Raw genomic sequence first — 15770 nt, forward strand, 5'->3', positions numbered from 1 at the left:
GCTGCGTGTGAGCTACGACGTAGGAGGGTGTTTGCGTGTGAGTGGCCACGTGTGGGTGTGAGGGTGGGTCCGCGCTCGCGCTTGTAAGGGGGTGTGAAAGGGTGAGAGAGGGTGGGGCCGGGGTGTGTGCGGCGCGAGTGTGAGCGAGGGCAGCAATCCGCGGGTCCGGGGGTTCCAAGCCCGCACCCCTCTTGCGGGCCTTCCACCTCCTTCCTCACCGGGGTGGGTGGTCGTCAGGGCTTCGCCCAGGCCCCGCTCCTGGCTTTGGCCGACTTCCCCAGGCGGTGCTGCGTGTGGCCCCTGCAGCCGGGGGACAAGGGGCAAAACTCACGATGCGGCGACTTCCCGCGGCTCGGGCCCCAGAGCGGGCGGGCAAGGTCCGAGGGAAAGCACCCTTTCCCTTCCGGTGTGGGGCTCCGGGCAGGCCACGCGAACTCCCAGAAGACCCTCGGCTCTGGAAGGTCAGGGCTCCGCGACGCCTTCTCCCCCCGCTGGGAGAGGCAAACGGGGCAACCAACAAATCCTGTGCAAAGCTCTGGGTGGCAACCAAAGCTTATCATTCTTTTTTTTTTTTTTAAGGCTTTTATTTATTTATTTGAGAAATAGAGGGAGTAGGGGAGGGGAAGAGAGAGAGAGAGAGAGAGAGAGAGAGAGAGAGAGAGAGAGAGAGAACAACCCAAGCAGGCTCTGCGCCATCAGCACAGAGCCCAACACGGGACTCGATCCCACGAACTGTGAGATCGTGACCTGAGCAGAAATCAAGAGTCAGACGCTTCAACGACTGAGCCCCCCCGGCCGCCCCCAAAGCTTGTCATTCTCGCCATCCCTCCCTCCTCCAGCCTCGACTCCTGACGCTTCCGGTGCAAACCCCGTTCACTCACGGCCGTCGGGCTCTTTCATCTCCGCCACAAGAACAGCTTCACTTGAGGTCGTTTGGATGGGTTTTTTCGAGGCTCAGCCTGCGGACAGAGGCCAGGCCGCTTCACACCCCGTCAAGCCCGGGCGCGCCCCGGCCTTCCCGGGCCGTGCAGACCTCTTCGCGTCTCACTGCCCCCAGCGGCACAGTGCTCCCCACAAACCAGGGGTATCTGCTGAGGAGGCCCCCGGGAAGCAGGCGTCCTCCCAGGCTCGGCGGGTCCCTCCTCCTCCACGGCAACCCGCGAGGCCGGGCGAGGTTGGCCGGGGAAGCCAACGGCCCGGGGGGACAACGGCCCCGCATGCAGGCACCCTCCCCTGACCACGAGGCACTTGCTAAAAACGCCACACTGGGCTCCCGTTCCACACGCTCTGCGAGCGACACCTCCCTCAGCGTGACTCCCACCGGGGGCCGCGACGGCGCGTCCCCTTCCCTTGGATCTGGCGGACCCGTGACCGTCGCAGTGAACGGGGTGTGTGGAGGTGACGCTACGGGATGTCCAAGGCTAGGGCACAGCGTCTGGGTTTCCTGGGGACCCGGCCACTGTGCTGTGAGGAAACCCAAGCAGCCCACGTGGAGAGACCACACGGAGAGGCCACGCGCAGGCAATCCTGCCACAGGCCCAGCTGAGGTCCCGGTCGATGGCCTGCATCAACCACCTAAGAGGCCTCTGGAAGATTCCAGCCGCCGGAAGAGGCTCCGGGCACCAGGGAACTGGGGCAAGGCACCACGCCACGCCCTGTCCAAACACCTGCCGCACGGAAGCCACGAGCATCCCCCAACTGCTCGTCTACACCCAGGGCGTGGTTTCCCGCCCTGGCTCCGCCCTCCACCACTCACCTGTCACCCTAAGCACCGGGTCACACGCGTGTCTGAAGCACGGGCCGCCGGATTTCTCGCTCCTACGCCCACCCGCCCTGGCCTCTCCGCCTCGGCCGGCACCTTCCACCCCGTCCACGCTGCAGCCACAGCCCCCTCCCACAGCCCTGGTCTGCTGCCGGATATTTCGGCCTGAAACATGCTGCAAATAAGCCCGTCCCAGAAGCACGAATCCAGTCACTCCTCTGCGGTCCCCAGCGTCCTCAGACTCCCAGAGCCGGGGGCTGGGGGACAGAGTCTCAGTGTGGTCAGATGGAAAGTTCTGGAGCGGGATGGTGGTGACGGCTGCACAGAAGTGTGCATGTGCTCGGTGCCCCTGAACTGGACACTTAGAAATGGTAAGGTAGTGATTTTGTTATATCTATTTTACCACAATTGAAAATACATATACAGGGGCACTTGGGTGGCTCAGTCGGTTAAGCCTCTGACTTCGGCTCAGGTCATGATCTTACCGTTTGTAAGTCTGAGCCCCGCATCGGGCTCTGTGCTGACGGCTCGGAGCCGGGAGCCTGCTTCGGATTCTGTGTCCCCCTCTCTCTCTGTGCCCCTCCCCCGCTCGTGCTCTGTCTCCCTACTCTCTCTGCCCCTCCCTCGATCACGCTCTCTCTCTCTCAAAAATAAACACTACAAAAACTTTTTTAAAAAGATAAGGAAATGCATTTTTAAAACTTAAAACATACACATACACACACACGTATATATAATATATAATAACAAAATGGACACGGTCCCCACGGCCCCTGGGTAACACCTATGGCAGAGACAGGCTTCGGCCACGCCGTGTCCCTGCGTCCTGCCTGCCCGGCCACCTCCCTCCCCAGCACACGTGAACTGACCCAGCAGCTTCCTCCGGGGAGCCCCGGGCAGCCTCCGGATCCTCCGCCGGGTCTCACGTGTCCGTCCCGGTCACCCCAATGTCAGAACAGCCGTGGGTGATTGGTGCCCCCCGCCCCCCGGGGGTGGGAAAGGTCAGGGAGGGTCCCTCCCGGAAGGACTGCATGGCCACCCGTCTTTCGAAATCAAGTCCACTTTATTTGAAACTTTTCACATGCCACAAGTTTACATGAAAATACCCATTCAAAATGTCATTTGGACACAAAATTCAGGAGTGGGCATCACCAGACGGATAAGGAGGTCTGTGTGGAAAGGCAGGTGACACATATTTGGTCACTTAGCACCTGGTCACCACATACCGTGAGACCCCCTGCCAGCTCCCCCCACACCCCCTTGGAAACGTGCCGAGCTCAACGGCTCCGGGTCGGCCGCGCGGGGACAGGCAGTGGTCGGCCGGCAGAGGGGCGGCTGGTGCCAGCGCTGGAGACCCCACCTGCGCCACGGTGTCACGTGGCCCCCCACCCACCCGCTCCGGTGAGCAGAGCAGACACGCCTCCAGTTCACACTGTTAGGACTCCACGGGAAACTATTCCCTCGTCGGGTCTGGCAGCTTCTGGCGCAGACTGAGCCTCCCAGGTGGTGAGTTTGGCTCCCTGACCTCACAGCGACAAGCAGCCCCGGGTCCCCCACGTTCCCCATCTGGCTGGCCCGGAGAGGACCCTGTGACGTCAACGCAACGCCCCACACTCCCGTGGTTTCTGGAAGAGTTCCAGAAAGCAGACATTCAGGTGACGCCACCCGGCCTGTATCCGAGACCTTAGACATTTACGTGCCCCGTGAGAATTCTGCGCCCCCGACGCGGAGAAGACAGGCGAGCACCGCACGGGCACCGAGCCCCTGCCACGTGATCCCGTCCCCTCCTGCCCAAGCAGGGGAGGAGGTTCAGGGCCAAGGCCACGAGAACTTCGGGCGCCCGTCCTCCTTCCACATCTCCATTGCCTCAGGTTTTCTGGCCGAAACCGCCGAAATCTCCCACCGTTGGCCTCACCGATTTCTCATGTCATAGTATTTCTTCTTACAAAGTCTCAGCAATTCTCAAACCTCCAAGGAGCAAATAACAAGGGCAAGAGGAAGCGGGAGGCTGCCCACTGCCCCAGGGCCACTCAGAGGTCGTGAGGGTGGGTCCACAGGGCAGGGTCCCCGTCCTACAAGGTGGGGAGAGGTCGCGGGGTCACTGCCTTCTTGGCACAGACTCCGGGAGGGCCGCTGGCATGATCAGGATGGCACGTGCTGGTTTCAGACCCTCGTGGGCCCATAGACATCCGGGTCCTCCGGCTCCTGCGGCCCTGCTCCCCTGGGCCCGCTCTCCTGGCCAGAACCCGCCACGTTCGTCCTCCCGTCCGATGGCCCACAGCCGGGGGCCCCCGTGCAGAGGTGGTTGAGGGGGCGGTGCCCCCAACACCCAGCCTTGCAGAGCCACCCGAGGTGCGTGGGGCATCACCCAGGTCCCATCCCGGGCCACAGTCGCCGGCCCGAGCAGAGCACACCCTCCAGCCTGGTGGACACGTGGGCCCAGACGCGTGAATCGTTGGGTCCTCAGAAGGGTAGCTGCCAGGCAGGGATAAGGTCTGCCCCCCAGTCATTTGACAGAGTGAAGAGTCCCCAGTCCAGCCTCCTTGGGCTCGGAAATCAAAATACTCGCATGTGACAATGAAAAGCCAATGGCAGGGAAGGGAGCCTGCGGGCCTCTGCTCTCCTGGCGCTCCGGATGCCTCCCCCCCCCCGCCCCCCCACCCCCGGGGCACCTTCAGACGCTCCGGCCAGGGGCTTTGGTGGCGTGGCAGCAAAGTCAGGGCCCGGGGAGCAGCACGGCCGGGCCGGGAGAGGAGCGAGAGGAGTGAGCCGCCGGGTCCAGGGGCGAGCTGGGCCCAGGAGGGAGGAGCGGCCGTGGGAGGGCAAGGGGGCTTCTGTTTCAACAGGGATAAATGCCCCGATCTCTCCTCCCTCACTGTCATTCCCACCTTGTCCCCGGGCCGCTTTCTCTCTCTCTCTCACACCCACACACACACACTCACGCGCACACGTGCACACATGCACACTCGATCACATGCAGAGGCGAGCACACGGCAGGCGACACTCACGCGTGTGCGCACAGATGGACACGTGTGCGCATGCACACGCAGCCACCGGTGCTGACCAGGCCCCTCTCAGCAGGCAGCATATGGTCCGCACTTAACAGCCCAGTTCTGCCAAGTGGGGACCATTAGGGTGGGTTCTTTTCCCAGCATAAAACGCTGCAGAATATAAATTGCAATTAACGCTGCTGCCAAAATGGCACTTAGCGCGAACAAGCACATCATTAACATCTGGTGGATCCTGTCTCGGGTGTCGAGGCAGCGGAAATTCTCGCCCTAAGTAGAAGAACGGTTACGGGGGACGCTAACGATACAAGGTCTACTGTTTGGGGGCCGTTTTCCACCGCAGCTCTTGCCCCAGCCTCCGGTGAACGGCCCCTCCCAGCCCGGCGGTGGGCGTAAGCGATGCCGCTGGTTGAAACTGCTTGCTCAGGACAACGGCCGTCCAGGCCGGCGCGTGAACACACGATCGCAGCCTCTGGACAAAGCGCGTTCTCCAGCCTGAGCCCAGGTTGCTCTGAAGGAGACCACCCAGGGCCCTGGGCCACCTCCCTCCCGGGTCACACCTCCCTAGCGGTCAGGCCTCGACCAGACACACTCCTGCACTGACCGCACTTGCCTGGGGGTCTCTAGGCACCGCCTGAAAGAAATGTCCCCAAACTGGGGAGGGGAGGTGCTCCCACCAACTCTCAGACCCTCATCTACGGCCACGTGGCCCCCTAGGGACCTCAGCCCTGTCTGTCCGGGGCCCAGGGCGGTCTGTCCCTCAGCCTGCAAGGCCAGGCGTGGCTCTCAGACTGCATCGGGACCTCCAAGGTGAAGGCTGCAGGGCATTCACCTGCAGACAGCCTGCAGACCAGTCCCTCTGGCCAGGCTGCAGAGAACAGCCAGCTGCAGCCTGGGGCAAGGAAAGGGCGTGCACGCCACCCCCCTCCAGCCACGCAGACCCCATCCACTCAGACAGGGGAGGGGAGAGCACCCAAAGTTGCTGGGATGGCCAGAGGCTGTGGACAGACTGTTTCTCCCAGGGCCCTGACCCCAGGCCTGCTTGATTCCTGCAGCTGCTGTCTGCCCCCTCCAGCCCCTCAGCCCGGCGGGGTCGGAGGCTGCTGAACCGTTTGCCCCTCACGAATCCAGGGAAGGAAGGGCGAACGAAAAGCCCAGGGACCTGGTCTTCTAGTAGATCAACTGTAGGACACGCTACGCAGAACGGGGGAGTGGGGGAGACCGTCACCACAGAAACCAAGCGGGAAGACGGCCGGGCTGGGGGCCGGAAAGCAGATGACAGCCAGGATGGGCCCCGGAAGCATGAGCAGGGCCCGGTGGGTTCTGTGCCCCTGGCCCAGAGCACAAGGCCGCCTCCACAGACTGGCCTGCCCCTGGCTGGAAGGTGCCCGGCATCCCCCCCAAGTCTCCAGGAGCATCGCCAAGGGCAGTGGGGCCGGACTCTCTGGGTAGAAGGAAACCAACCATAGCCCCTCAGAAGCTCCCGGATGAGGGGCCGACGGCTCCGGGGGAGTCTTGCAGTCGAGAAGGCAGAGGCAGTGGGCTCCACACAGGGAGCGAGGCCCTGGACGCTGGGCAGTCGCTCCCCACTTTTGGAATAGCTGCACTGAATTTTTTAAAGTGCTAAATAAAGCTATATGAAACGGGGTAATTTGATCCCTCCTCTGGCCTTAAATGTCCTTCCTAACTTTTAATATTTCAGGTTGCTTTAATGAAGTCAGGTGTATCTGTACTTTCCCAGAAACACGGGGCTTCAAGGGGGCTGCAGGTTTTAAAGCCGAATGTCGTGACGGCCGTACGGCGGGCCAGACCCCAGGCCGTACCCCGCAATCCCAGCCCCGGGGGGCCCTGCCCAGCCAGCGGTCCTGGACTTGGCTGACGCTGTCTGCCTGGAAACATACTGGGGACATTACTGGGTTAAAACGTGTCTTACTGGGAAAAAGAAGCCCAAACGTGCAGCCACAAAACCTGTGAGCTCCCAGCTGGCCTGAGGGAAGGAGAACGCGGTTACCGGCAGTGTGGTCGTGTCACAGGGTAAGCCGAGTCACCCTCACAGGCACCCGCGCCGCCCCTCCACAGAGCCTGACGGCAGGTGGCCAGGAACACACGCACAGACGGACACTCTGGAGGGCTGAAGTAGCAGTGGGGGCAGCCCTGGGGGCCTCATCAGGGCCCCCAGGAGCCGGCGCCCCGTGATGGACGCGGGTCTCAGGTCAACACCCACGTGGGGCCCTGCAGGTCGCCCCGACAGCCGGTTCTTCCTTCTCATCCTCCTCACGGATCTGAACCCACGATTCAGCGAGGGTCGAGAGAAAGCGAGAAGAAGCCCCGGGGGGGCCCTGGGGGTGGTGGGTGCACAGGACGGCTGGGCGGAGGGGGCTTTCTTCGTCTTGTGACCCAAAAGGCCCTGGCGTCCGGCAGGGGCAGGCGGTGGGCAGGAGCGGCGAGGCCACGTGCCCACTCGGGGCAGTCCCGCTTCCTGGCCCAGGAGACGGACAGAGGCGACAGCGGCAGGCGAGAGGCTTGGCTGACGGAAGCAGCTTCGGCCAGTGCGAGCTGAACCTGTCACCACCACAAGTTCGGTGGCTCCTCGGCCACTCTGCTTTTAAATAAGGTGATCTCATCCAGGTGCACCATGGGGACGTCCCGGATGACATTGGTCAGGCCCTCGTGGAGCAGAGGGAAGATGACGACATTCAGCGCGGGCCGCTCAGCCTGGAAACTGAACCAGAGGCAAGCCGTTAGCGGGGCCCTGTGGAGGTGGGCGCCGTGGGGGCAAGGCGCAGGGCTGAGCCAGCCCACCCACCAGCCGAAACGGGCCTCCGGGAGCAGCGGGGCGGGGGGCAGCCAGAGGGAAAGCCACCGACTTAGGGTGGTGGCATTTCTGTGGGGTTCACAGGAGACACCCAGACACCCATTCTCCTGCCAGGGGAGGGACCAGGAGAGCGGCCTGTCGGAACAGGCCATCGCATTCCTACACAGTGGGGGCTCCTGGGAGCTGCAGAAGCCACGCCTGGCCAGGACAACACTCGCAGGGGGTGGAGAAAGAAATGGCAGCCAAACCTGCCTGCCCACAGGCCACCCTGTGGGCACAGAACCCCCCAAGTGAGATGAGGCGGCCCTCTGCCCGGCCCTGCTGCTGGGAGCCACAAGCCCTCACCTGAAGTCATGACTAAGGGGGGTCAGATTTCCTCCCCACCCTCCCCACCCCACAGAGGGGGCAGTCTGCCCTGCCCACAGCACACAGGAAGCGTCCAACTGCCACGGAAAGTCTCGGGTCACCCTCCCCGGGGCCCCACGTGGACAGCCAGCGGGGTGACCAGCCCCCATCACCCTGGCCGTGGGGCCCCTCCCTCCCTGCTTAGAGCAAAGTCCCTGTTTGTACCCGCCCACTCCGCACAGTGGCCAAGAGACAAAACACAAGCGTGGCTGCAGGAGCCCCAGAAAGACAACACGCTGGTCCCTACGGAGTGAGACAAAAGACCTCCAGACCCCAGAGCGACTCTGGTTCTGGAAGAAAGGCCCGTCCCACGGGTCTCAAGGGGCAAGAGATGCAAAGGTGCCCACAGGACAGGGAACCTGGGCATCTGGCAAAACAAAGGCAACTCCCCTACAGCCCCGGGACTGCTGAAAGGGACCAGGAAACCGCGGCCCCAGCCCTCCCTGGGGCCCCCAGTGGACACAGTGATGGATTTACGACCCACGGAAAGTAAATGCCAGAAAGGTACTCATAAAGCTGGATGCTTTGGCAATAAAGATGCCAAGAAAATGCCTCCCAGTTCCGCATTCAGTGGCCTGCTCGCGGGCGACGGTGTCTGTGACCGTGACCCTCAAGGCAAGTCCTTGCCTGCAAACCCGCCGTGCAACTGACTTGAAACAAAATATCCTCGGATGTGGGATGTGCCTGCAAAGACTCCCCTGCCCGCCAGCCTGCCTTTCCGAGGCAGCGTCACCCCAGGCTCTTCACAGGCTGCTGTCAGGAAGCTAACGGGGGATTAATTTCTCACCCAGAGCCAGGACAGGAATGCAGCTGCCTGCCCGGCTTTGCTCCTCGTGCGCAGCCCCGGGGGCGGCTCCGGGTGGCCGCCCAGGTGGCCGGGCCCAGCAGCACTTGGGGCCGCACACAGAAGGTCCCCGGGGCCACGGGCAGACGTGCTACCGCCACAACTGAACCCCACGTCCTTCCCTCTCTCAGTTCACACCTGGATTCACGTGGACTTGGACAGAGCTCCGGGAGCACACCCACAGTCGCGGTCTCCGCAAAGCCCCTCCCTGGGCCTCAAGAAGCCAGTGCTCTCTCAGCCACAGCCTCAGGGCCCCTTCAGGGCATCGCCCCCGCTGGCCAGCCCGGCCTGTGACACCACTGGACATCACACAGCAGGCGGGCCTCGCCCAGAGCGAAGACGTGGTGACAAGTGGGAAGACGGCAACCACTCGCGTCCAAGTGCAGGGCTGGGGCTGCCTTTGGGGCGGGAGGGGGCCCCACGGGTGAAGGCGAGTCCTTGATAGGGCAGGGGTGGCGGGGGCGGGGGGGGGCTTGTGTGATCCGTTCTGCTCCCTGTACCCTGCCACATAACTTACGTACGTGCTAAAATGTTCTTTTGCATGATGCAAACATAGTTTGAAATTCAAGTAAACAGATCCAGTGAATTAAAACTTCTGGCTACCCGCGTTCAGAAGCCACACTACGGAGGACAGGTCACCCCTCAGAACCTCTCCCCTGCTCAGGGCCAGTTGCGTTGCTAACCATAAAGACCCAAGGCCGAGCTTCTGGCCCTGAGTCACGGAGGGCGAGAGCCAGCCCCCGGAGGTCAATGGGCTTGCTCCCAGGTGTCACCCTGAGGTACCCTGAGGAGGTCTCCGGTCGCGGTCCTCAGGCCCGGCTACGCCCCGTGCTGTCCTGGGCGGCAACGCCAGCCCGGGACAGGCATCGGGCAGAGCACAAGGCAGGTGCCCTGGCCTTCCCGAAGCTGCACCAGCAGAAACGTCACCGAGGAACAGAGGGACCCACACGCGGAGGCCTGCTCACCTGTCCTAACGTCGGCACCTGTGAGCTCGGCCGCCGGGCTCCCACCAGGAACAGTGACAAGGGACAGCAGAGGCGGGGAGGGGACCCCACAAGAAGCAGGAGAACCAGGGGTCACCGTGGATGGGGAAGAAAGACTGCCCTTCCTGGAGGGCCAGAGGACGATGCTTAAGAAAAGGTAAACTGTATTTACTCTCCACCATTTAGAATGGCTGGAAGGAAAGAAAAATTCTACCTGAGGCTGTTGCACACACACCAGGAGTATTTAAACGGCGCCTTCAGCCACCCAAAAGTCTCAGGACCCAAAATGCCTTCTCTGCACGCTCTCGAAGCAGAAGAAATGTTTCACTTCTAAACCACTGCTCTGTTTAAAGAGAAAATACGACAGAAACGGTACAGGAGAGCGCAGAGGCCCGGGCACCGCCTCAGCCGGGCCAGCCGCCCGCCTCGCCACCTCACGTGCGTCTTGCTGTCGTACTGAACGCGCTCGTTCCAGACGTGGCTTAGGGGACACAGCAAAACGTACATGACATGGGTCAGGTTTGTTGTGCTTGTTCCAGTCCTTGACATCTTTATGTTAAACAAGGACACGGCACGGCCACAGCAGCGGGACCGTGTGCACTCCAGCCTGACGGAGACGGGGCGCCCAGCACCCCGGCGGGCATCGCCCAGGTGCACACACGCAGGGGCCTTTTCTCTTACTACCGTGTTGATAAACGTCACCTAACGTGGTACAATTATTTCTACGCTTTGAATTGTTTCCTCAGAATAAATCCCAGAAACAGGGTTACTGGGTCAAAATGTAGGAATACTTTTACACCTCGAAGGACAAGGCTGTAACGACCTCAGACAGCAGTGACGGCCACGGGGAGGAGCCCGCGGGCTGACCCACCCACCCTCAGGGGGTCAGGAGAACACTGTTCCAGCACGATCAAGGTGGAGAACAGCTGGGGGCTCCCCGATCGGCAAGGGCACCTTCGTCCTGTGAGCCCACTATGCATCGGCCCGCGGCCCTTTCGGAGAAGCGGACAGAACGGGCCTGGACTCCGTGCTCATCACCGGCACGAGCAGACAACGCGGGGGCTCTGCACAGTGACCACGCTGGAACCGGCTCTGGGCCCGACTCTAGAGTGAGGGAGGGACCCTGGGACCCCACGGCCTGCACGTGCCACGGAGGCGGGAAGGGCTCCTGGAGGAGCAGGCCGGATGCAGCCTGGAGGCAGAACTGGTTCTATCAGCTTCGAAACACCCGCCGGGTGCACTTCTTTGCAGAGAAACTAGAAGCAACATTGAGACTCACAGCCTCTTCCCCCCAAGATGAAGGTCTTCTGGAAAAGCCAAAGTGGGAAGATAAGTCAGAGAAGCCACCCATATGGTAATAACAGCCTTCAAGAAGCACGAAGACAGACGGCAAAAATCAGTGAAACCTGCAACAGGGAGGAGAGAAGGGACTTTTGTCCACAGAACTGAGACGCTGCTCTAGGGAGCAGTACGGGTGCACTGCCGAGCTCCTGGACGATCCCACAGATGCCCAGCGCCAACCTCGGAGTGGCCCGGGTTCTGCCTGCGGGTCCTCCCCTCATGGCCAGGGAGTACCCCAGGAGAGACTAGACCTTTCCGGTCTCCTGCCCACCAGCCGGTGCAGCCACAGCCCGCTACGGGGTACTGGACCTCGTCCCGCCACTCAGGTGGCCTGGACAACGTGGACCACAGGAGATTTTAATCACCGAACTGTCTTCTACACCGATCAGCGGCGCGGGGCTCCAGTCTGGCCCCTGATGTGGCTCTCCACCCCCCTGTGGTGGTGTGCAGCCGGCGGCTACAGCGGGTCCCAAGGCCTGCCCGCGCCCAGATCCAGCCCCTTGGGCCTCCCCCACAAACGGAGCCAGAACTCACCAGCCTCCTAGCTGTGAGGCAAGGCCAAGGGCTCCCCCCGGCTGAGCCCGAGAAGCAAAGCCCTGCTGGCCTGGTCCTTTTCCGGGTCACATGTGGATCAGCATTCCAGGTGGGAATGACGAAATCCTCCCAGAAACCTGCCCGGAAACCGTAGTGAGGCAACGCCATTCACGGTGGAGCTCAACTGCCCCTTTACCAGCAATTAAGGCTGCAAAACAGCGCTGATTCCGAATTTTAAAATCCACTTTCAATTCTAACGCTCCCAAGGTTCCCCAGACTTGAACAACTGATCGCTCCATCTGTAAACTTTACTCGTTTCTAAACACGTTTCCAAAACACAAACGCAGACGGAGCCCCGCGGCACAGGGGCGCGGGCGGCCCGGCCCCCAGGGCCCCGGCAACGGCCAGGAAGGAGCTCACGGGCTCGGGGCAGGGTCGGGGAACGTCCCTCCGGCTCGGGCGGCTAGGAACTTGCAGCGAACCGCCTGCCGACCTCACAGGCCCACATTCCTCGCCAGCACAAGACTCTCCAGGACACCTGGGGGAAGGAATTTCCACACAGGCCTCGCAGGCAGAGACGTGACCCCGTCTCGTGGAATGTCCGACCCGAGGCGCAGAGGCTCAGGGGGGGCGGAGGACATCGCCTGCCCCCGCCCGGGGTCGGGGTTCCCGACATTCCTGAAAAAGGAGGCTGCCCCACTCTGGCTCGAGACCCCTCAGGATGAGAAACGACAGAGGTCAGTGACAAGTAAGACACGTGGCCTGGAAAGACCAGGGATGGGCGTGGCCCCCAGGGCACTGGCGCCTGGAACGCCACCACCTTCTGGAAAGCACCCTGCTGAGTCTCAGAACCAGCACGTCCTCACATCAGACACCTCTAGCAACGGACAGGAGACGCCTGAGGGCACAAGCCTCTTCTGCCCCGCCGTCTTGCTTCCCTGAGTGCCCCTGCCACGGAGACAGAGCACGCGGGGGATCATGGGAGCAGCAGAGGGCCCCTCACTCTCAGGATGACCTGGACAGTCCCCGACCTCACGAAGCCGGGCTGCCCCATCTGCAGAGCAGAAGGTCCGGCCGCCGCCCGTGTAACACTCACCAGGGCGGGCACAGAGTCGGTGAGATGCTATTTTAGACAGGAAACTCAGCTCAGACAGAAGAGTGACTTGAAGTCACAGAGCGAGTAAGTGAAGAGGCCACAGCGTGAGCCCAGCTGATGGGATCGGAGGGCACAAGGTAGGGCTGAGCTCAGCAGGATGCCACACAGACTAAAGCAAGCTGCTGTCGCTCTGTGTGGGACACCAAGAACACTGGAGGGCTGACACGGCCCTCGCCCACCCCCCGGGGGCCACGAGGCCTCGCAGGAAGCTTCCAGGAAGGGCAGAGTCAAAGAAAACCAGAAAAGCTGACAGCCCCCTGGAAAGAGTCCTCCCCACCCGGTAGTAGGCCAGGGGACAGCGGACAGCAGAGCTGTGGCTTGGTGTGCGGCTCAGACCTGAAGAGTCAAAGGACAGTCCCGCCACAGAGGAAGGGCCGCGCTGCCCGGCTCCTCACCAGGCTGACCGGGGCCCAGACAGAGGGGCAGCCGGGCGCTACTAACCTGGCGGGGACAGGACTCCGGGTCTCTAGGAGAGACAGCAAACGGAACCGACAGGCAAGGTGTCTGAGGCCAGGAGGGAATTGGGGGCAAACGGCCGACCCCGTGAAGCCGGGGTGTGCCCATGGTGGGAGGAGGGCGGCAGGCGGGAAAGCTTCGTCCCACTCCCCGGAGGGGCCCTGAGAGCCCCGGGCCCACAGGCGTCGCTGCCCCACGGCACTGTCCGAGCTCTAAACCCAGACCCGACAATGGGAACACCAGAGGACCCAAAGTGGGGGAACGTGCAGAAGAAGCCCTCCAAACCCAGAGGGGGGGGACGCCACAGAGGTCAGAGAAAGGCCCGAGTGTTCAGCGTTTCAAACTTGAAAGAGCAAAGAACAGAAAGTAAGAAAGAACGGATGCCTGTCAGGACGCTGCGCTTGGTGTGGGACACACATCGCCACCGCCGTTATGACTGTGTCCGGTACGGTCACAAACCCACCTCCCAACTGAGGAAACTGAGGCAGCCTGAGAGGCAGGGCTGGGCTCCAAGCCCAAGTCCCGATGCCACCCCCACAAAGGGCACCACGACGGGACCTGTGAGACACATGGAGATCAGACACCTAAACCAGAGGGAAAGTGCCGACCCCGAAGAGAGGAGCCACTTGCCCAGTGACAGGACCGCAGATGTGACAGCAGCCCTGTGGCTGAGTCACAGCTAAGTCACGGGGAGAAACCGGGCAGGGAGCGGCAGGGCAGCCCAGGGCCAGGTGCGCCCCCCCTGCTGGCTCCACAATTCCCTGAGCCTGAGGCAGGGAAGAAGATAAGAGAAAAGAAAGGCAGCAGAAAAGTGACGACAAATCCCAGCCTTTCCCTTTTCCCTGGTGGAACGCAGGCCTGGAGGCCAGAAACCTAGGGCCGGGTCGGGAACCTTCTGGTTACTGTGAGCCACGGCGCCATCTGCTGGCGACATCGCAGAAAAGCAGCTGGGCCCCTGCTCTGGCAGCAAGGCCGCAAGGGGCCCCTCGGCCCAGGGTCCTGCGCGACTGGAAAGGCCAGCAGGTCACCCGTGTGCGGCCCGACTGCCGGAGCCTCCCTGTGCTGGCCCAGACCCACAGCAGGGGCCGCGCCACAGACAAGCGCAGAGGCCACCGGGACACCCGCGCAGAGGCGGGCCAGCACCTCTCCCGTCGGGCTGCATCTCGGCCCTGCCCCCTGCAGCACGGCCAGAGAAAGGCTTCCGGTAGAACCTGGACGTGGGTGCAGCTCTGGCAAGCACAGAAGATTCTTCAGACCTGTGAGCCTCCCTCAGGGCTTGCGGGCTCAGGGTGAAATGCCCACGTGGCTCTGGAGAGCCCACACAGCACCCGGCAAGGCCCTAACCCTTCTCCCCTCTGGACACAACCTCCCATCCTCCCCATGCTGGGGTCCAGGCCGCACTCCTCACCTGACTCTGAGAGCCCTCAGTTTCCCCATCTGTACACCAGGACTAATGGCCCGTATCTCAGAGGACTTCCGTGAGGCTTGAGTAAGAGGCAACGATACACAGCGCTGGCACAGTCCCCAGCATCGAGGCAGGGGCCCGGAGCAGAGGCTCCGAGGAGGTTCGCTGGAGACGCGAGGGCTCCAGGCACCGCAGGCCGGAACGGGCCCTTAATTCCGCCGAGGTGGCACTAGGCACACAGGGGACCCGGCCATGGCCCGGGCCTGTGCCAAGTGCTGGGACGCGGGGACAGAGAGATGGGTGCGGCCTCCACCCAGGATGTCCATTTAACCAAGGCCAGCCTCAGGTCTGCTCTCGGACGCCGCGCCCCAAGCGTCGGCCGTGATCGGTGCCCGCTGGGGCCATCAGTGAGCCCAGCCCTGCACCCGGCTCGTGACCCGGGCGCGGAAAACAGAGCACACCGGGCCTCACACCTCATCAACTGCAGAGGCTGCAAAGAACATAACTGGGAGTGCTGTGCCCCCTAAGAAAGGGGCAGGTGGGCGCGGTCCGAGAGGCCAGGGGAGGGATGCCCCTGACCAGGCCACCAGGAGGCGACCAGGCTGCAGACAGGGACCTCGAGAAAAGAACCGAGAGTGAGAAAGAGAAGCTGAGAGCAGGGACTGGCATCTTCGTGCCAAGAGCACAGCGGCCCGGAGCACTGTGTTGAGAAGGATTCTGAGGATCAGAATGACAAACTACCTTCGTCGGCCAATGACACCCACAAGGGGAGGGAGACGTTCAGACGCTCTCTTGTCACAAGCAAGGGCTTCTGAACGGCGTGGTGGCCTCAGATGTTCTCAGTTTCTGAGAAGGCTCCCGTGTGTACGTGGAAAGCTGGTCCCCGTCTCTGTGGGAAGCTACCCTTCAGCGGGGAGAGAGGCAGAACCCCACAGGGTTCTCCGAGCCGCGGCTTTCGGCAACGGGTGGGAGCGGACGGGCCAGTCCCAGCTCCTCTGGCAGAACACGTCCAGCGGGGAGGTGCCAGCTCCCCGAAGCCAGAGCCCCCGGGAACGCGGTGA

At 62.5% G+C, this 15770-nt stretch overlaps 1 protein-coding gene across 3 annotated transcripts in view; it reads right to left on the reverse strand.

Annotated features, from left to right (window-relative positions):
• Positions 1 to 2806: 2806 nt before the first annotated feature.
• FBXL18 (F-box and leucine rich repeat protein 18) overlaps positions 2807 to 15770 on the reverse strand; it is a 44435-nt gene continuing 31471 nt past the window's right edge. For all 3 annotated transcript variants that reach the window (XM_047089235.1, XM_047089234.1, XM_047089236.1), the window contains one exon: positions 2807 to 7492. In XM_047089235.1, coding sequence (XP_046945191.1) covers positions 7336 to 7492 — 157 coding nt within the window. In that variant the 3' untranslated portion in view covers positions 2807 to 7335. The remainder of the gene's footprint in view (positions 7493 to 15770) is intronic.

Source organism: Lynx rufus, unplaced genomic scaffold, assembly GCF_022079265.1.
Source record: "Lynx rufus isolate CCGP_SWC_20201006 ecotype Redwood Valley unplaced genomic scaffold, mLynRuf1.p SCAF_27, whole genome shotgun sequence".
NCBI classification, from domain to species: Eukaryota; Metazoa; Chordata; class Mammalia; order Carnivora; family Felidae; genus Lynx; species Lynx rufus.